The sequence below is a fragment of the Carcharodon carcharias genome, chromosome 21 (assembly GCF_017639515.1).
Source record: "Carcharodon carcharias isolate sCarCar2 chromosome 21, sCarCar2.pri, whole genome shotgun sequence".
NCBI lineage: Eukaryota > Metazoa > Chordata > Chondrichthyes > Lamniformes > Lamnidae > Carcharodon > Carcharodon carcharias.
Window position 1 is genome coordinate 24,643,605 of NC_054487.1, and position 22,379 is coordinate 24,665,983.

Here is a 22,379-nt window from a genome sequence, read left to right on the forward strand (position 1 = left end):
AAGTATAGCTGCGTCTTGGCGCCAACTCTATTTGGCATATTGTTCTCTATGCTGTTATTGTAAGCTTTAGGCGACTCAAATGAGAGTGTATCCCTGCACTCCGGGGCCAACAGCAAGCTGTTCAACTAATTCCTAATGCTTCATCCTGCTGCACCTCCCCCTGCCAAATTAGTTTAAATTCACTCTGCACAGCACTCCCCTGTAAGGGTATTAGTGCCAGCCATGCTAAATTAATATAGAAAATTTGCTGTAGCCTGTGTTTGCTTCACAAAACTTTGTTCAGTTTTACATGATGCAGATAACTGATGATGCCCTCTAAATTAGTGCTGGTGATTGTAAAGAAAGCAACTGAAATGCACCCTGCACCAACATAAGCCGTTCAGTGCATCATACCAAAATATAGGATGCAGACATTGATTATTACAACTTTTAAAAAAAAAAAATCAGGATTAACTTTAATTTTCTTATTCATCTTTTGAAGACAATTATCTGGCTAAACCTAAAATTAGAAAGCTTACCAATTGGTGTTGCAAGTGACTTTTGTTAATAGGATCCAAACTGGTTGGTGAAGCAAAAACCAAGACACCAAGCTTTTCTTTATTGAGAGAGTGTATTGGTTTGTTCAATATTACAGCTCTTCTCTCAATCCCCGTGTCCCAGCTATCCACTATTTATATGTGCTCAAAGACAATTAATACCCATCACCTGTTTCTCTTAACCTTAACAATGTAATGGACATGACATTAACAAACATGCCTGATTTAACACAAGAAATCCAGGAAGCTAGTAATGATATTTGTGTCATGCCTTTAGAAAAGGTAGCATACAGTTATCATAACAGTCCATGATGGTGGAACACTGGGCCTATATTTCCTCGCAAACCTGGGGCATAATGAATAAGGCAGACACAAGAAACCTGGTAAGAGAGGACAATAAGGTGTGACTTGGAAATGCTGGGTCAAATTTCCAAGAAGTCCTAAGATAGACTTTCTGTCCACCCCAGTCATGGCACTTGACATCACAAGAAAGTCGGGTCAGGGTGACAGGTTCCTCTACCAGAATTCTACAACTATTGCTTCCTTTCTGAGGATATCTGGTTTCCAGGTCATTGTTAGGGCAGAAGAAGGTGCACCAGCATCTACAGGCCAGGGTCACAGCCTGAAAGATCTTGGAACTGATGCCACCAACTTTTCAGATCACCCCTCTAATAAAAAGAGGTAATGCAAATAACTGAAGGTGACTTCTAAATTAGTGCTGCGTGTTGGCAAGTACCCTACATCAGTTAAAGAACTTAAACAGAGGTGTCAAACACCCAGATCACCAAGCAGCCATGAAGTGCCCATCATCTGGTCTTAAATTTTGGGCACCAACATCAGAACAGAAACACGAACCACAGAGGAAGTACAGCACAGATTCACTTTAATGGTACCAGGGCTTAAAAGGTTACATTTGGAGAATAGGTGGCATAAACTTCACTGATATTCCCTTGCGTTTAGAAGGTTGAGGACTTATCTAATCAAGGTGTTTAAAATGATGTGATTTAACAGGATAGATAAAGAAATTATTTCCTCTGGTGGGATAATCCAGAATGTGCGTGCAGAACAATAAAATTAGAGCTACACTGTTTAGAAGCAAAATCAGGAAGCATGTTTTCAAGCAAGGTGTGGTGTAAATTTAAAAATCCTACCTGTAAAGGCCATGTATGCTGGGTCAACTGAAATTATCAATATTGAGATCAATAGCTTTTTATTTGGTAAGGGTATAAAAGGATATGGAGCGAAGGTAGGTAAGTTGAAGTAAGGGATAGATCAGTCATGATCTAATTGAATGGTGGAATATGCTCAATGACCTACACTTGTTCCTATCTTCCTACCTCCTCAGTGGCCATCCATAATCTAGTAAGGTCAGAAGCAATGGTCTGTGGCATTCCTGCTCCACTGCACTTATGGGGCACACTAGGTCTAATTCTTTTGGGCCAATTGATTTTAAATAAATCCTGAAACAAGTACTGAAAGACATAGGAAAAAGAACTTGGCAAGGCACAAAGTTGAGGCCCTGCCGAATTATATGTTCCCTAGCAACTGGGAAGGAAAGAAACGGTCAGCCACTATGCCAGGGTGGGGAAAAATCGGACATCCCAGTGGAGGTATGGGTGGGGAGCATTGGCATTGATAGGCAGAAGATCAGACATTGCGGCTGGAAGGAGAGGCAGACTATTGCATGTGGAGGGTGGAGATCAGTCTACACAGCAGGAGAAAGAGAAACTGCAACAGAACCAGAGGAGAACTCCTGTTCCTCCTGGACCACAAGGAATGCAAGAAAAGGCGTTTTTACTGTGGAGCCAGCAGCTCCCACCTCCCTTCTACTGCTGGCATCCCCGTGATAATCGGGGAAATCTGAGCAAAAGCAGTGAATTTTAAATCAGGTTCCCAGCTGCACTGTGGAAGCTTTATTTAAATATATCAATGAAGTATCCTGCTACTTAGACATCAAGATATCCACCATAGTAATAACAACAACCGGCCCATGCATGGCAGGTAGGGGTAACATTACACACATTTGACAGATTGACCCACAACTCCCATAGTGAAGGATTAGAAGAGAAAAATTATACAGTGCTGATTAATGAAGATTTAGAATATTCAGTATTACCTACCAAACAATATGGAACAGTATAGAAATGAATGAACTGGTCATCAAAGCTGGACCAATCCAGTGGTGCATGTAAGAATGAAGAAAGAAGAAATTGCATTCATATTGTACCTTTCACAACCTAAGCATATCCTAAAGCACTTTAAAGCCAATGAAGCATTTTTGAAATGGAAACTTGAAAAAAGAAACATGGCAGCCATATTCAAGCAGTGGGGTCCCACAAACATCAGTGTGACATTAATCAGATACTCTGTTTTAGTGATGTTGTTTGAGGGGTAAATATTGATCAGGACATGGGAGAGAAGTGTTCAACTCTCTGTGAAATCATGCCGTGCATTCTATTTATTGAGAGGGCACACAGAACCTTGGTTTAATATCCCATCAAAAGATAGCAGCTCAGATATTAGAGCACACCTTCAGGGCTGCTCTGGAAGGTTAGCCAAGATTTATGGGATTAAATTGGAAAGTCCCTGAAAACGGGTGCAGGGACTGAGCTGCGCATTGATCCCCAACCACTGATTGCAATGCAGACAGCACAGCAACTTCATGCTGTCACTTATTTGAAAGATCTCTGCATTCAGCCAGTGTCAACTATGTTGCTCAGTGGCTGATCAACTCAGAAGGGGGCCAATATCATGAGTGGCTAACGCCTCTTATAGGGGAGGTGAATTGTGGATGGAGCGGTGTTGGGAGTCATGGTTGAAGAGAATCTGACAGGTTAAGTGTGAGGAACATGGCACTTGGGGTGAGAGCAGGTTCCAAGGTTTTTGGACACTACACTGGAGGTCTTGGTGGAGGAAGGGGAAAGACGAGAGATAAGAAAACAAGAAAAAGGAGCAGGAGTAGGCAATTAGGTCTTGTGAGCCAACTCCACTCTTCAATAAGATTGTGCTGATCTCCTATCTCAACTCCACTTTCTCACACTATCCCATATCCCTTGATTCCCTAAGTATCCAAAAATCCACTGATCCCTGTCTTGAATACACTCAACTACTGAGCATCTACAGTTCTATGGGGTAGAGAATTCCAAAGATTCACATCGCTTTGAGTGAAGAAATTTCTCCTCATCTCAGTTCTAATTAGCCAACACCTTACTGAGATTGTGATCCCTAGTTCTAGACTCCTTAGCCAGGAAAGCATTCTCACAGCATCTACCCTGTCAAGCCCCTTAAGAATTTTATGTTTCAAGGAGATCACTTCCCATTCTTCAAAACCTAGGAAATATAGGCCTAGTCTGTTTAATCTCTCCTCATACAAAAATCCCTTCATGCCAAGAATCAGTCCAGTGAACCTTCATTGCACTCGCTATAGGGAAAGTATATCCTTCTTTTAGTAAGGAGGTCAAGTGTGGTCCCACCAAGGTCCTACATAACAGCAGTAAGACTTCTTTATTCTTATACACTAAAATGCCTTTGTAATAAAGGCAAACATACCAGATATTCTGTATACGGAATTGGGAAAGGAGTTTCTGCAGACAAACAATCAAAAGGCAGTAGGATCAGACAATTGTGGAGGCCAATGCCCCAAAAGCCTGAATGCTGCAAGAAGTTCAACGGCCTCACATGAATAGCCAAGATCAGTGAATGCATCTTCAAATGCCATGTCCTACAAACTACATCAGCAGCCTCAGACACTGCTCAAGTCACCACACCCTCATCACTAACTTACCTTCAAACTCTTATCTCATAGCTAACGTTCATATGCTTCATGTTACCTTCACACATTTAGCATTGTTGCCAGCCTCACACACAGATCTCAGTCTGTGCACACTGCCAGCTATTCAACCATGACAACCACATCAGCCAAACAGATTGCATGGCACTAACTGACGCACTTCCTCTCTCTTGCAGGATAAGGTGGAGCACAACCAGAGGCAGCAGGAGCTAATCAGAGGGTAACAGGGGCACTTGCATGTCCTAACCCCATGGAGGAGGCAGCACTGACCATTATTGGGACAGCCATTGTCGAGATCATGGTAACAGATTTATTTTTAATTCTCAGTCACATCCCACTTTCCCCTCATCCCACTGCCTCTTCTGATTTATACAATGCAAACAGTGTAAGCATGCAGCTCTTAGTTTTCCTTATCACACATCACAACCTTACCCTTGTGCCTTTTTTGTTTCAGATGCCCAAGTGGTGCAACCTGGCCTTGCAATAGAAAAACACCAAGAAAAGGGTGCTGATATAGACACAGCACCATCACTTAAGCCAGGATTTTATATTCGGCGTGCGAGGGCAGGTTCAACACACTGGAATGTAAAATGACGCATGATGACGTCAGGAGTGCGTCCCGACGTCATCGCGTGTATCGTTCGGCAGGCACACACCGGAGTCAGCTGCGCACCTACCAATAATTAAAAGGCCTATTAAGACCATTAAGGAACTAATTAATTTCAAATTTATGCTGCCCGTCCAACCTAATGGTTGCGGAAAAGAGCATTGGATCTGACCCTCCCTCCTCCCTTTGCCTGCACAGGTAGCGCTCAGCGCTACTGATTGCGTATTATGCTGGGTGGGCCTTAATTGGCCCGCCCACATAAAATGGCGGTGCGGAGCCAATCGCGGGCAGCGGTCAGCTCTGCAACTGACCCCACTCGAACCCGCCCGACGCGGGAAAAGTTCAGGCCTTAATTACACACTTACAGCCAACAGCTCAGGCTTAGAGAATAGATTAGAGGTGGAATCTGCATGTGGTGAGACATACACAAGTGGGCTGCTGCTAGGACAAGGGGCAAGGATGGCAAAGGTGCTAGCTTATCAAGGAATGCTAATGGGTGCATACACACAATGGAATATTTGGTGCATCGGGAATCCTGAGGTTAACATCAAGTATCATATTGGAGTACGCTTTGTGCAGAAAGCCCATCCTTTCTAGCACGGGGCCATTCACATACTTGGACCCAGCCATGATGCAGCATCTGATGGTCAATGTCACGGCTTACATTGCAGCACAAGCAGCAGCCATCCAACATCCAGGTGCTGCAGTGGAAGTTCAAACTGCTGTCATGCAAGGATAGTTTGCTGCCATTATGGCTGTGGATTCGAGTGTGCAAAGAGGTTTGCAGGGTGTTCAGAAATCTGCCTTCCAACAGGTTGCCAGAATTACTGAGGTGTCACCCATGGGGATGGCAGTGGTTCAATGGAGCACAAACCTGCTGTCCTTTCTCAGGAAGACAGCATTCATCCTCCCACCCCTGCACTAATACCCTTCCCGTGGCCCGACGGCCAGCCAGCTTAGACTGCTGCCAACGATTGTGCAGTACACAACTGGGCCTCCTAGGCTCAGAGCTGCTCAAGGCTATCCGCCACTGCCATCTGCAGTTACCTCCACTGAAAGTCAGCAGCCATAGTGCAGCCACTGGTGTGACTCTGCATAGGAGCGCTAGGACAGGCAAAGACACATGGCAGACAGGCACTAAAGGAATAAACAAAAATGTTTTATATGCAATATGGCACGATTTTATTTATAACTTTGGCTTTAATATTCATTTTGTGATTACTTTTATTTTTGCATTATGGCCAAGTAGATGATGTGATGGTCAGTGACAGAGGGAGGTACAGTGTGGAACTGTTGATAATTGGGAAATTTGGGTTGGGTTATTGGCTATTGCACCTGGGTGACTCTATATGCACAATCTGGCCAGAAAGGGGCTTTCTAGGTTGCCTCCTCCTCCTCATGTTCTTACTCCTTAGCTGCTCGTAGTATAGCTGGTGGCAAAGGCTGTCTTCTCATGATGGCAAGATTGTGCAACATGCAGCAGACCACCATGAACCTTGACAATTGCTTTGTCAAGTAACTCAATACACCTCCAGAGCAATCCAGGCAGTAGATGTGTTGTTGCAACATCTCAGTCGTCTGCTGTACCATATTTAGTGTAGCAGCATGGTTTTCATTGTATGCATGCTACATCTGGGAGTTATTAGCCATGCAGTCAGCAGGTAGCCCCAGTCACTGTAAAGGAATGATAATTTATTTTCCTAATTTTGCTGTGGGATACGTTAAAGCAGACTTGTATAAGGACTGTGCATGTGTGCGTGTTTGTATGTGTGTGTGTGTGTGTGTGCGCGCGTGTGCGTGCGTGTATGTACGTATGTATGTCTCATTAGATTAAACTGCAGACAGTCAGACTACAAGGTTTGAATCATCAGAAGGGGTTAGGTGTAAAACAGACATTTGAAATGGAGATGGATAAGTTAGGATGAAGTCTCAGCAGATACAGCGTGAATGGAATTTGCATTTTTAGATAAGTTGAGAGGTTTTTTGATTTTCAAAGGGACACGATAAGATCTTTGCAACTGGCAAGATAGATAAGGCAAAGTTATTAAGTTTACTATTTCCGAAAGTGCTGGCCATAATGACAACATGAAAGATTTTATATTCTGGGAAAAGTAACTTCCAAAGAAAGGTTGAAACAATGGGATTTGCAGATCAAAAGGGAGGAAGTATATTTAAAGAAAGATGGAAGGCTGTATGGGGAGTGGCCGAGTGAGATCTTGAAAGGTGCACTGTGTGAAACAGACTTGTGGGGAAAGCGTCTAGCCACCCTGGGGAAGTTTGCTGTTCCAGTAACCAAGGTTTTGTTAAAAGCCTTTGGAGTTCCATTCTCAAGTGAGAGGGGTAAGAAGCTGTGAAATCCCTCCCTTACAGCAACAGTGGGTGCTTGTGGTAATATTGCTAGCTGTTTTATAGATTAAGAATCTATTTGGACTGTTGCCTGGAAGGAGTGAGTAGTCGGAATTCTAGTTAAGTAGAAATCTTGTGAGAACTGTTATGAAATTAAATGTAACTCTAGTCTTGTGTGTTTAAGTTTTCTTTTCTTAATAAATGTTTTAATTTAATCTTTAAAATCTGTAACAGTGGTAGTGGACTAGGTACTTCTGACTCTAGTGCACAAACATTCTTGTAATAGATACAAATTGCAAAATCGTTGTCATTGCATGGCCACATTTCTCTTTGGGATTTGGTCAGCCTGGCAAATACCACCTGCCATATCATAAAATCACCAGGTAGCCATCCTTTGGTTTGTCTTGGTAGCTCAATGAAACTGGTTTAGCGGACTGCCAGAATGAAGGCATCATAACTGTTGCTCGGATACCGGACAATGACTTGGATGATACGCTGCCCAACACACCAGCTTGTTATTGATGGCTTGTTGTTGACTACCGGATGTCTCAAAGCGCTACAGTCAATAAAGTTCTTTTGAAGCGTGGTCACTGTTGTAATGTAGGAAGAATGGCAACAAATCTGAACACAGCGGGCTCCCAAACAGCCATGTGATAATAGCCAGATAATCTATTTTTCAGGTGTGATTGAGGGATAATTATTGGCCAGGACTTCATAAAGGTATCATAAAGGAAAACTTTCAGGCATCTTCATGGGAAATCATGCTTGACAAATCTGCTGGAATTTTTCGAGGATGTAACCAGTAGAGTTGATGAGGGGGAGCCAGTGGATGTGGTTCATTTGGACTTTCAGAAGGCTTTTGACAAAGTCCCATATAAGAGATTAGCATGTAAAATTAAAGCGCATGGGATTGGGAGTAGTGCATTGACATGGATAGAAAACCAGTTGGCAGACAGGAAATAAAGAGTAGGAATAAACGGGTCTTTTTCCGAATGGCAGGCAGTGACAAGTGGAGTACCACAGGGATCGGTGCTGGGACCCCAGCTATTCACAATATATATTAATGATTTAGATTAGGGAACTAAATGTAATATCTCCAAATTTGCAGATGACACAAAGCTGGGTGGGAGGGTGAGCTGTGAGGAGGGTGCAGAGATGCTTCAGTGTAATTTGGACAAGCTGAGTGAGTGGGCAAATGCATGGCAGATGTAGTATAATGTGGATAAATGTGAGGTTATCCACTTTGGCAGCAAAAACAGGAAGGCAGATTATTATCTGAATGGCTATAAATTGAGAGAGGGAATGTGCAACTGGGTGTCCTCATACACCAGTTGCTGAAAGTAAGCATGCAGGTGCAGCAGGCGGTAAAGAAGGCAAATGCTATGTTGGCCTTCATAGCCAGAGGATTCAAGTACAGGAGCAGCGATGTCTTGCTGTAATTATACAGAGCCTTGGTGAGACCACACCTGGAATATTGTGGCAGTTTTGGTCTCCTTATCTGAGGAAGGATGTTCTTGCTATAGGGGAGTGCAGCGAAGGTTTACCTGACTGATTCCTGGGATGGCGGGACTGACATATGAGGAGTGATTGAGTCTGTTAGGATTATATTTGCAGGAGTTCAGAAGAATGAGGGGGGCATCTCATAGAAACCTATAAAATTCTAACAGGACTAGAAAGGGTAGATGCAGGAAGGGTGTCCCCGATGGTGGAGGAATTCAGAACCAGGGGTCACAGTCTGAGGATATGGGGTAGACCATCTAGGACTGAGATGAGGAGAAATTTCTTCACCCAGAGAGTGGTGAGCCTGTGGAATTCAATATCACAGAAAGTAGTTGAGGCCAAAGCATTGTACATTTTCAAGAAGGAGTTAGATATAGCTCTTGGGGTGAAAAGGATCAAAGGATATGGGGAGACAGCGGGAGCAGGATATTGAGTTGGATGATCAGCCATGATCATAATGAATGGCGGAGCAGATTCGAAGGGCCGAATGGCCTACGCCTGCTCCTAGTTTCTATGATGAATGTTGATGATTTCTTATGGTACTTCAGAATTTGAGAAATAGGTTACTAATAAGATTAGAGTAGAATTTAAAATAGGGACTCAGGTTTGTGGAGCTTTTAAATATATTGGTCTAGATGTTGAGCAGAGTAGGTATGGAATAACTTTAAATCAACAACCCTATTTAGAGACAGTGTTATCCCCATCCTGGTTAATCATACTAAGGCTCCGCAGGAAGATGATGTTATATCTAAAGAAGAGAGAGCAATTGTGAAGCGTGATTGGTCAGGTGAACTGGCTGGGCACTCAAACAAGACCATTTACTAATCTTGATGTATTTGAGTTAAGCACTGCAATGAAATACTCTAAAGTAGAACTGTTTCAAGGGCAAATAAAACATTTTTAAAAATTAACTCTGGAGAAATGTGTCCTTAAGTTTCCATCCTTAGATGGCCCAAAGAAAATGAAATTAGACATTTTTAGCAACGTTTCACATGCTAATCTTCCTGATGGGTATTCCGGTGCCACTAGTTTGATAATATTTCTTATGGGTGAAAATGGGAAATGTTGTCCTTTAGCTTGGGAAGCTAAGAAAGTATAAAGGATCTGTTAAAATTACTTTACCTGCTGAAACACTGGCTCTTGTGGGTCCTATTTGTTAAATATTTTAAGTGAGATTCTGTAGAAGGGGCATCCTGAAGGTAGTTTACCCACTGAACATTATGTAGAAAATCATTCATTGTGGGATATTTTACACTCTAAGAAAATTGTACATGTGAAAGGATTACAGATTGTCCTTGCTGGTTTGAAACAAATGCTGGAGAGAAAGGAAATCTCTGGAAAAAAAATGGATGGCTGCAAGTCATAAACTGATGGTTTTACAAGAAGAAATGCACGTATGAAGAAACTGTTAGGGGTCCTAAAGGAGGGGTGTCTCACAATGTAAGTAATACTTTGTACATAATATGAAGGTTTTTGACTTAGTTTGTTCTGAAATTTTGGTCACGCATATTAGCTCTAATTTTTATTTAAAGAGAAGGAAGAATTCTGTTAATTGTATATTAATCGTATGCAAGTGATTGGTATTACCTGGGGATTCACTTGAGCCCTATAAATCAATATAGACCAAAACCATGGTCATTGGCTAATTGGGTGTATTCCTGTAATGTGCAACTTAAAAATAAATTGGCTCCAGTTCTATCTTTCACCAACAGGCTTTCTGGAATCGAATAATAATTTACTATGGATTTTTAAATTACATTTTTTTAAACAGCATAACAACTTTTTACTTTGTTGAATCCATGTATAAATCATTAACAATAATGCCAAACTATAAATAATTACAGGTTCTTACCATCCAATGTGCAAAGAGCAAACAAGCCAGACTTGGACAAGTCATCACACGAGCCTACGAACAAAATAGAAATAGATTTTTTTTTTTGTTTATATTGAATATTCTTTTTTTCCCATCTTGTCTGATGGAATGTATTGATTAATGGTGTTGTTACTGCCAGGAATAGAGAATGGAGTAAAGTTATGGGGGTACAATATGCATACTTCCACACTGGAGGATTAATAAGATACATGAACCCAAACCCTTTCTTTGCCTTTACACAAAAACCAAACTCAAAAGTATGACCACTCCCAAGCTGCATTGTTCAATGAAAATGGCCATTTGCCTTTTTTTCTCTATACAGAGAACCTGTTGGTTTATTTTCAGCACCTCCTCAAATTCGTGAGGCTGAGGTTAGCACACAACTATATCAAACTTCATAGTAAAGCATGTGTTCCTATTAAAATAGTTAATCAGCTATCCCTGTGATAAATAGTGTAAAATGATTGGTTAGGGAGCATATTTAAAATCTTGATTGGATTTACCCATTCTAGGACTTAACATATAAAGACTTATTTAATTGCACTATGAAATGTTTTACTGAAGGCAGTTATTCTTTTCTTGTACCTATACCCTCTTCACGACATTCATTATATGCTTCGAAAGAAAGGTTTATTCGCATTAAACACTGTGTGGCATGATCAAATTATGTTCATGCTCATGCACAATCTTTAACAGAATGAAAATTCTGCACAAATCTTGTGGGTATGTTTGCATGTTTCCTATACAGCCTGCTAGGTTCCCCTTCCATTAATTTGAATGAAAAGAAAAACAAGAGGGTTTTCTTCTGTGAGATTCTTCAAAACATATTTTCTTTTTTGCACTCTATCCTAGCAACGCTTAATGTCAAGGTGAAAATCTAACTCTATATTCACAATTCTCTAGAGTAATACAGTGGCCTTAAGGAAACAGCCCAGGTTGGCAGCTAAATATCACAACAGCACTCCAAACTGCAGACTACTTATGAGCAGAGCTATGAAAGTTCTGCAAATTCACTTAAGTACTTCCTAAAATGCATTCTGATATGGCGGCATCACATTGGCTGACTGCACATTGTCTGTAGTTCAGTGAAAATGTGATCTAATGAGAACAGCCAAATTGAGAAGCAAACATCTAAAAACCAAATTCCATACCCCTGCCACAATAGCTACATGAATTCCCTGAATTATCAAATCCTTCCTGCCAACTTTGTTTGCTCAATACTGTATATTATCTCAATGTAGTACTTCTTGGAATATGAAATCAAATCAAATGCATGGACTGTTTTACACTACTCATATTGCCTTGTTATAAGATATCTTTAGGCCAACTTACCACACTTATTCACAGAAATTGAAAATCCTGACCCATCTTCTTACACTGTCAGCTTTATATTGCATTCTAACTTTCTATAAAAACAAAACCATATGACAAACCAGCACTTCCCTATGTTTTTTTTTTAAACTGAACACTTTTCTTAATGTATTTTGTCTTGCTTTGCACTTCCCTATCTACTTTTCTAAGCACCATACTCAAAAAAAATGAAACAAATATACAAAATCAACTCAAGTAGTACTGTTACTTAACTATTGTTCAAGGTGTCATTTTCCACATAAGACAATAAACTAAAGTATTTGGGATCAGGTTCTGATGAAGGTAAATGGTCCAACAGCACTAACTGAAGAGAAGCAATGACTTCTCCCCAAGTATCAAGCAATTTTCATCCTCAACCAGCACCACTGAAACAGATTAACTGGTCCTTCAATTGCTGCTGGTGGACACTGCTGAATGCAAATTAGTTGCAGCATTTACCTACATAACATAAATGTCTACCCTTCCAAAGTAATTAATTAACTGTAGTACTATACAGCCTTGGGACATCCCAAGGATGTGAAAGGTGCTATATAAATATAAGTTTTCCTTCCATTGTAATTCTAATTTTAAATATCAATCACTGTTTAATAATCTTTAGAATTGTCTACCTAAATGAAGTTGGTGTATTTGGTGACTACTTTGGTGCCTTCAGAGTAGGTGTGTTTGGCCAATTCCCCTGGGAGCATAAGGCAGACAGCGCTCTGAATCTCCCTGGCCGAGATGGTGTGGCACTTGTTGTAGTGAATGAGGTGCGAAGCCTTGGAGGCGATGCGCTCGAAAATGTCGACAACGAAGGAATTCATAACATTCATGGCCTTGGACAAGATCCTGGTGGAAGGGTGGACCTGGGTCAGCGCCCTGTACATGTAAATGGAATAGCTCTGCTTGCAAGATTTTCTCCGCTTCTGAGGAGGCTTCTTGGTGACTTTAATCAATGATTGCTTCGTCGCAGCCGCCACATCAGGCATTCCACTAAACTCGGACCAACACAAGTCTCTGTCTAGTGGAGCTTCTTATAGAATAGCTACCATTAGACATGAGACAAATGCATGTGAAAACAGTCACTTAAGGGGCAGGATTTTACGCGCTGACAAGCAGGGGCATGGCCCACTCGCCGACGCATAAAATGACACGTGGTGACGTCAGGGGAACTCCCAATGTCACCACGCCCCACTTAAATCTTCAGGAAGGCAGGGATGCAGCGAAATCAGCTGCGCGCCCACTGACCTGGCAACGGCCAATTGAGGCCATTGACAGAGGCAATTAAGTAATTAAAGGACCTGCCCATCCAACCTTAAGGTTGGCAGGCAGGTCAGGAGCCCTGGCGCAAATTAGAAAAAGCATGAAACCTCATCCACGGGTGGGATGAGGTTTCATGTAGCATTTTAAAAATTTTAATAAAGTTTTTCTGAAAATTATGGACATGTCCCAACTCATGTGACACTGTCACATGAGGGTACATGTTAGGGAAATTTTATTTTTTTATTTTTAGTTTTTTGACATTTACAGTTGATCTCTCTGAGGCTGCACTTAGCCTCAGGGAGATGAGTGCGCTCTTTCGTGCGCATGTGCAAGAAAGCACACTCTCGATTTTGGGCTTCCCCCTCCCCCCGGACAGGAAGCACATAGCGCTTCTGTGCAGACGTCACACTGGGTGGGCCTTAATTGGTCTGCCCACGTAAAATGGCACTGCACCCCCAATTGGGGTGCTGATCGGAAGCGCGCCTGTGCGCCCCCGCCATTCAACTTCCCCCCCAACAGGGGGAAAATTTAGCCCATGGATACTGAAAACAAATAATTCACTGTAGTTGTGGCAGCTGATTTATTTTCTTACAGTTGGACTCCAAACGAAGCTGTTCAAAGATTAGTCTACTTTGCTGAACAGTTCCAAGAAAATGTTAATGATATAAACAAAACTGTTGCAAACCTGAAAGCTTGTGATTTTTTTTAAGCAATTTGGCAGAATTATTCCAGCACATGTCCTACACATAAATTCTGCACAACCTGAGGTCCAACATCAAGCTGCTTCAAAATGCTGCAGAAACAATCACTGTACAACACACTAAGTAAAGAAAGTTCATCAACTTGTAGACACTTAGTTACTTTTTCAACTTTAAGTACTATAAACCCTTTACAACATTATCTAGAGAAATCAGATAGATTACTGATGCATGCAACAAAGAGTGATTAAAATCTGCTTAAGCAATTCAGATGATTTACATGGAGAATAACTAATACATGTGAATGGGTTACAGATTTAAATTTAAATAAGTGGTTCAAGTGTCTGTCTCACAATTTAGGATGCTGCTTGAACCTTCTATTAAATTTCAGCAACTCACTCTCCAGGCACATTCGATAAAGTTACACAGCTACGATTGTTTGAAGAATCTTTCAGACATTTCAGAGGTATTACTTAAAATCATTGCACATTACTGGAAATCTCAAGAGTCAAATAATTACCATGATATACATCATCACTTAGCTGGGGGAGTAGGAGCACACCATACACTCCTTTCCCAAAAAAGATAGCTTGCTGGTAGGTTTTGTCACTTCTTATAATCACATGCCTACATACCTGTACACAATGATAGCATGATGTTAACATAAAATGTGCTAACTTCAAATCAAAGCACACTAAATATTATAGACACCATCCAGATACAAGGTGGCCATTTACCTGCTCAAATGATCATTCATTAGTATTACTTAAGATTTATTAAGAACACAAGAAATAAGAACAGTAGTAGGCCATTCAGCCTTTCCAACCTACACTGCTTTTTAATTCTATTACGGCTAATACTCTAGCTCAACTCCACATTAGAACATAAGAAATAAGCAATTAAGTGGACATTTGTGCTAATAGCCATAGATATTAACTGCACAAAGTAGGAGATAAGTCAGCTTTGAGTCTCTTCATTTCAATCTTAGTTCGATAGTTGATGAAGGAATGCAAGGATTCATATACTTACCTCTGTTGATGCTACCAATTAAATGAGTGGAAACATTTTTATTGTGAATCCGGCCTGAAGTCTGGTGAAGAATAACATCACGGATGAGACCCTCACTGTAGAGAAGGGAAAAAAGAAAATGTGGGTTCTGAAAAGAGAATTAACAAGATAAACAAGGTCCTGGAAAGAGAAGCACTGACATTAAACAAATTTTCACTATTCATATATTTACATATGCTTAAAACAATATTTGCTAAATTGAAAATTTTGCTTTATCAATACTCAACAGTACCTACTCATCCTACCTCAGTCAGAGACAATCACACTGCTTTTTGGATCCTTGGCCCAGTGACCATGTTAATAATGAGTTTTAGAAATATATTGGACTATGGAATATATTGCAGACATGCCTAATCCTTTCCTCACCCAATATGTGTAACACCAAAAAAGAAATCTAAAGAGTGATCAGAAATAGGAAAATAGTTGATTTCACCCCACTGACCGAGTAGTACAATGGCCAGTATTGGTGTCTCATTTACTGTTCTAGCTTAAACAGCTTGAGGATTGAATTTTTACATTCTTTGACAGCGTGGCTCAGCTATTCAGTTAACCAGCACTTAAACAAATTGTTTCCAAACAACTTTTGTAGTTGAATACCTCTGACTGGAGAACTATGCCAACCAATATTTCTTCTTTGGAGGATCCACCATAGCAGGGGAATGAGCAGTGTGAAGTGAAAGGATTGGGAACATGATAGGTCTAAAAAGTGGGGAAGATACCCACCACCTTGAGAAGAAAGTGGTGAGCTGCCTGCAGCGGTTCAAGAAGGCAGCTCACCATCACCTTCTCGAGGGCAATAAATGCTGGCCTAGCCACGTCCCATGAATAATTTTTTTTAAAAAGCCTTTCAATCCATTCTGTTATTTGGCCCTGACCTCACATGCCCTGAAATTTATCATGGAACTCTTCTCTGGCAAAGACCTTTTGAAAGTCCACGTATACCATATCCACTGTGTTACTCTTGTCTGCTCTTTCTGTTTCTTTTTCAAATAATTCAGTAAGTTAGGTTAAACATGGCCAGCCTTTTAAAAATTTGTGCTGACCATTTTATTAGTTATATTCTCCATTATTAGGCGTTTTGTAATCTCATTCTTTCGCAAAGATTCTAGTATATTTCCAAACAATGACATTAAGCTAACTGGTCTACAATTCCCTGGATTAGATCTATCTCTAGTTTTGAAGTTAGGGATTACCTTTGCTGTCTAGCAGTCCTTAGGCACTCTTTCTTCTTCTGCTGAATGTTTATATATAGATACTGATGCTGCTGCTTTCTCCTCTTGGCTTTTTGAGCATCCACAGGCTCAGTCTGTCTTGACCTAACTCTTTTCGCACTCTCTTCTAGCCTCTGACTATGCTCCAACTTCCCTATCCCCATCTCCTCAGCCTCTAACTCAGTTTTGAGATATTGTAGCTGAAACTGAAGACATGAAAATTACTCCCAAACAACTTTTTTAGTTGAATGCATATTTCTATGGAATACACAGAAACTAATAACTTCTCATATTTGTATGTATTTTTACATTCATACAATTTTTTTGCCTCTTGTTCCCTCTCCCAAACTTTCAAATTATTCTAAGTTAATTTGGGCAGGAGGAGACGATTCAATAACATTCACTTCTCTTCCTACGTTACAACAGTGACTACATTTCAAAAGTACTTAATTGATTGTAATGCACTTTGGGATGTCCTAATAGTGAAATGTGCTTTATAAATGCAAGTATTTCTACATGCTGCACTCAGTATTTTTTTTAAAATCATTCATTTATTCTACAAAAAAACTAATACTAAAACCATCAAACACATTTTAGAACTGTAGAGAATGTCATTCTAAGCAACTGGAAATAGATCAAATAACAAAAGGTCAAAATCACAGGCTCACTGACCAAACTATCTGCACATCTATACAAATATCCTCAAAATATTCAGAAGTTACTACTTTCAAAAGAAACTATATGTGTACATTTACGTGTGTCTGGTTTTGCATGTCATTTTTAATCTCTAAAGTTACTGCATTTTTCCAATGAAAGACCCTCCCCAAAATAAAAATCTTAATCCCAAACTTATGCCAGTAAATGTGGGTGCTTAACTGAATTGTAAAACATATATTTTTCATTTCTCGTGGACAGTAATTCTCAATCCCAAAATACCTCATATGAATAGGACTTCTACGGCATGCTGTGGCTGTTGAATGCTACTGCAATTTAATAGCTGCTGTTAATTTCTAGGCCGTGTGCACAGGATAGAGCAAATTGTGATACTTAAAGATCAACTCTCATTCCTGATTCCCAACTAGATTCACGCTGCTAATTTAAAATCAAAGACAGCTCAACAGACCAGATGCATGGAGAGGAGATAATAAAATAAACAGTAGGGAGATCTGTGATTTAAATATTACAGCACGGCAGGTGCAGAATACATTCTTCATCAACTGTCAATCCCCAGTGTCTTGAGCTCCATCTGATTTTTACCTACTTTCATTTCTGCTCCAATTTCAGATTAGGTCTAGGGCTTACAAAAGAAAAAAATAAAGAACTTGCTTTCTTAGCACCTATCAATTCCTCAAGAAATTCCAAAGTACTTTTTAAAATCTCTTTTCTACATTCATGGGATGTGGGCATCGCTGGCTAGGCCAGCATTTATTGACCATCCCAAATTGCCTTTGAGAAGACGGTGGTGAGTTGCCTTCTTGAACCCCTGCAGCCCATATGGTGTAGGTACACACACAGTGCTGTTAGGGAGGGAATTCCAGGATTTTGACCCAGCGATAGTGAAGGGACGGTAATATATTTTCATGTCAGGATGGAATGTGGCTTGGAGGGGTACTTCCAGGTGGTGGTGTCCCATGCATCTGCTGCCCTTGTCCTTCTAGGTGGTAACAGTCGTGGGTTTGGATGGTGCTGTCTAAGGAGCCTTGGTGAGTTCCTGCAGTGCATCGTGTATATGGTACACACTGCTGCCATTGTGCTTCAGTGGTGGAGAGAATGAATGTTTATGGATGGGGTGCCAATCAAGTGGGCTGCTTTGTCCTGGATGGTCAAGCTTCTTGAGTGTTGTTGGAGCTGTACTCATCCAGGCAAGTGGGAAATATTCCATCACACTCCTGACTTGTGCCTTGTAGATTCTGGACAAGCTTTGAGGGGTCAGGAGGTGAGTTTCTCGCCACAGGATTCCTAGCCTCTGACCTGCTCTTGCAGCACAGTATTTATATGGCTAGTCCAGTTCAGTTTCTGGTTAATGGTAACCCCCAGGATGTTGATAGTGGTGCTACTGAGCCACTCTTGATGATGGACAATGAAGTCCCCCACCCAGAGTAGATTCTGCAACCCTACCATCCTCAGTGCTTCCTCCAAGTGGTGTTCAACATGGAGGAGTACGGACTCATCAGCTGAAGGGATGTCAGTTGTGATAACCAGTAGGAGGTTTCCTTGCCCATGTTTGACCTGATGCCATGAGGCTTCATGGAGTCCAGAGTTGATGTTGAGGACTCCCAGGGTAACTCCCTTCCGGCTATACATCACTGTGCCACCACCTTTGCTGGGTCTGTCCTGCCAGTGGGACAGGACATACCCAGGGATGGCGGTGGTGGTGTCTGGGACATTATCTGTAAGGTATGATTCGATGAGTATGACTATACAACCAACTAAGGCTGTTGCTTGACTAGTCTGTGAGACAGCTCTCCCAATTTTGGCACAAACTCCAGATTTTAGTATGGAGGACTTTACAGGTTCAGCAGGGCTGAGTTTACCATTGTCTTTTTCAGTGCCTAAGTCAATGCCAGCGGTCCATCCAGTTTCATTCTTTATTGACTTTATAGCAGTTTGATACAGCTGAGTGCCTTGCTAGGCCGTTTCGGAGGGCATCTCAGAGTCAGCCACATTGCTTGGGTCATGAGTAACATGTAGGTCAGGCCAGGTAAGGATGGCAGATTTCCCACGCATTAGTATCCAGGTAGGTTTTTACGACAATCAACAATGGTTTCATGATCATCATTAGACTTTTAACTGTAGGTTTTTATTGAATTCAAATTCCACCAAATGCCGTGGTGGGATTCAAACCTGGGTCCTGACAGCATCACTCTGGATTACTAGTCCAGCGACAATACCACTTTGCCACTGCCTCCTACCACCCAGCTTCACAGCCAATTAATTATTTTTGACGTATTCGAGTGTTGTTTTTTTAGGCAAGCATGACAATAAACTTGAGCATGAAGATCCCACAAATAGCCCATAAAAACCTGGAATCCAGAGTTGTTCAGGGTAAAACTTTCAGGTGAAAGGTCATTTAGAAGGCACAAATATTGAAGACTAGCTTTTTCAGGCTATTTCTGCACAATTTTTGCATTCTTTGTTTAATTCCTGTTGCCCAGACCACTCTCATATGACTTTTTCCAGGTGTCTTTTACAATTTTTTTTGCCTCCAACACCAATGGGAATTTGCTGGGCACATGTGTTTGGAAAAGGAGGACCAATCTAGTGGGGTACAGGCAGATCAGGATTGTCCAGGGATACTTTATGTCCTCCTGTGAGCACCTACAAACTTGTTTCAGCAAAGGAAGGTGAAATTACTTTGCCCTGGTTGGTGAAATTATGGCAAATGGTCCTCAAGAAGCAGCACCAGCAGGTTTCAATGCTTGAAAGAAAACATACCAGAGTGAAGAAGAGCCAGCAATGTCCATTTGCCCTGTAAAAATACCACTAACTGGTTCCATAGTTAATTGCAAAGGTTCTTGCAGCCCATCTTACAATCAATGCTGTGCCTTCCACTAAGAGAACACTTGCAGCTATCACACAGCATAGAGCTGCCAATATACAGGACAATAGTTAGCTCAACCTGAAATTTGGTTGTGCTGCCCTGAAGGCATGCTGTAGTGCTAACTTACAGGACTGGTATAATGCAATTAAATGGAACAAAGGGTTATCCTCCTCACAAGAAACAGGGCATTTGGTGCTCTACCACTTGACTGCAGATTTGTGCCTCAACTAGGGTTTCTTTTTCCTTCACTTTTGCCTGCCACTTCTTAATCCCCTACATGAGCAGAACTGCTAAAAGTTTAACATATTTCCTGGAGCACCTCAAAAACTTACTGAACTTATGTTCCCTGTTGTGACATTCCAATTTAAGTTTTCCTAGCCCTTTATATTTTAATTACAGGCAATTTTTCCTTTCTCCTACTAGTGATGTCTTCCCTGAATCAGTCTGATTCCGTACCTGGCACTATGAAAATTATGCAGAATTGCTTACATAGGAGTCTCAAGTGCGATGACCTTTCAGACTAGGATTGTACCCGTTCTTATGCAATTTAGAACTAAGTTACAACTGTAGGTGAAAATTTACCCTTTTATGTTTACTTGAAGGCAAAAAAATAAATTTAAAATGTGTTTTATTGAACAACATTTAATTCAAAACAATCTCCCATTTTACAGAGAAGATAGATTTGAGAGACATTGTCTGTCAGCTTTTTAAACTAAGATCTTAAATGCATTTATTACATTGTAAATAATGCACTGAGAAAATTTTTCGACAATCACAGGAACGGCATAACTTTATCAAAATGACTACGTTTTATTACTGCATTAAGTCTCTCAATTTGGGTTACGTCCCTGCTAGGCCAAAATGATCTGGCCTTCAGCAGCTGCATTTAAAACAGAAAAGATATGGCTTTGGATTAGTCAATATAACACAATCCCAAGAAATCAGGCAATCAGCTGGGTGCTCTGCATTCCCAACTATTGCTTGAATCAGCCACCTCTAGTTTGATTCTCAGTGCAGTCTGAAGTTACAGCGGCTATTGTTTTCAATGCAACTACTTTGAGATACTCTCTACTGGTGATATTACACAGGGCCCTAAGCAGTGAGAGTAATATAGCTCAAAGCTTTTCATACAGGTAATAAAATTTAGATTTATTTTAAAAGAGCCAAATCATATTCTTGTAACTACAGGGGAGATTTCTAGATAACAGTGCTATTAAAGTTTGTGTGCTATGCTGATGGGTAAAACCAGCCAACAACATAATAAACCTCAGTTGGTGCATTTACTTATAGCTTTGGCCTTGCACAGAGAACAAGTCTAATGAGAGAAGCAGGAAGTTTGATCAGTATGTCCAAAACGGGTTACGGGCACTTAAAGGTTTGCCCTTTGCGTTCTGCTCTAGGGCATGTCCGAACTCAAGTGTCTAGCGAGATTCTTGAGCTTCGGAGTCAGAAAATGAAGGGTGGAGCCCTACTCTATGCGTGGAGACTACAAATATGATCTCTAAATATTGGGTTGAGCCATGGGGTACTCACGAATGGACACAGAGTGACTGCTTATCACTATTCCCGCATCTGAATCAGTTAGTTTGGATTCAGCGATCACTGAAACTGCACCAAGGAGCAGGCACCAAAGTATCAACTCTGAATACTGGTTGATGTAGAGGAGGAGAAGAGTAGCTGAGATAGTTTTCCATTCCCATTCTTACAATTTTGATTTACAGAGCACTCTGGTCCCAGCTTGCTGGGAAGGGGTCTCTGGAGTGAGGCTCAAATCCGGAGATCAACTCAAAGGGAATGTTACCATTAAACCAAGGAGTTACTTCCATCTGCAAAGGTAACTGGCTAGTTATAATATTACATTCAAGGCAGGGTTAGACAGATTTTTTACAGACAAGGCAGTCAATGACTATGGAGATCAGAGTTGAGACCACAACCAGATCAAGCATGATCTAATTGAATGGCAGAGCAGGCTCGAAGAGCTGAATGGCCAACTCCTGCTCCTAAGTCCTATGTTCATATAGAAAGGAATCCTAGTGTGGGGGTACAAAACAAACGTAAGGAGCAAATGGCATCTAACTCCCATTTGTTATTTCGAGGTATTCTCCATCACTCTTGGTAGATTGTATCCCTTATCTATGTGACCCAAGAACAGATGCTCACTTGAAGGAATCTGGCAGTACCACTGTCTAATAGACGGCCCAAGATTACATTCCATAGTGTTGCTCATGAACCTGTTCCAATATACCTTATCCATCTGAAGCTATTCTGCATTTATGCATGCTCATAACTTAAAAGGGTACATCTTCAAGAGGCACCATTGAAAACCTTGCCAATTCATTTTCCAAGCCCATTCAAGGTCAACTAAAATAACCTAGCTTCATTATGCACAATAATTCACTGACAATCAGGTTGGTCTGCAGGTTGGGCTTGTCATCCTTTAGTTTCCAACATCTCAAGGCTACAATAAGACATCTCCAATATAGCTCTATTTGGCCTGCCTCATGAATAGACAGTTCTCTGTCTAATCATTCCTCTGGTACCCCCCCATATCCCCAAGCTCCCTGAGGCCAAGACCATTTCTGAAAGGAATGTCCAC

General features: G+C 41.1%; 1 protein-coding gene across 4 annotated transcripts in view; it reads right to left on the reverse strand.

Annotated features, from left to right (window-relative positions):
* itfg2 (integrin alpha FG-GAP repeat containing 2) overlaps positions 1-22,379 on the reverse strand; it is a 119,020-nt gene that overhangs the window by 76,735 nt on the left and 19,906 nt on the right. For all 4 annotated transcript variants that reach the window (XR_005946379.1, XM_041215430.1, XM_041215431.1 and 1 more), the window contains 2 exons: positions 14,993-15,087; positions 10,632-10,685 (listed from right to left, as the gene is read on the reverse strand). Coding sequence is in view for 3 of the 4 variants with exons in the window: in XM_041215430.1 (XP_041071364.1) it covers positions 10,632-10,685; positions 14,993-15,087 (149 nt within the window). In the remaining variant the exon portion in view is untranslated. The remainder of the gene's footprint in view (positions 1-10,631; positions 10,686-14,992; positions 15,088-22,379) is intronic.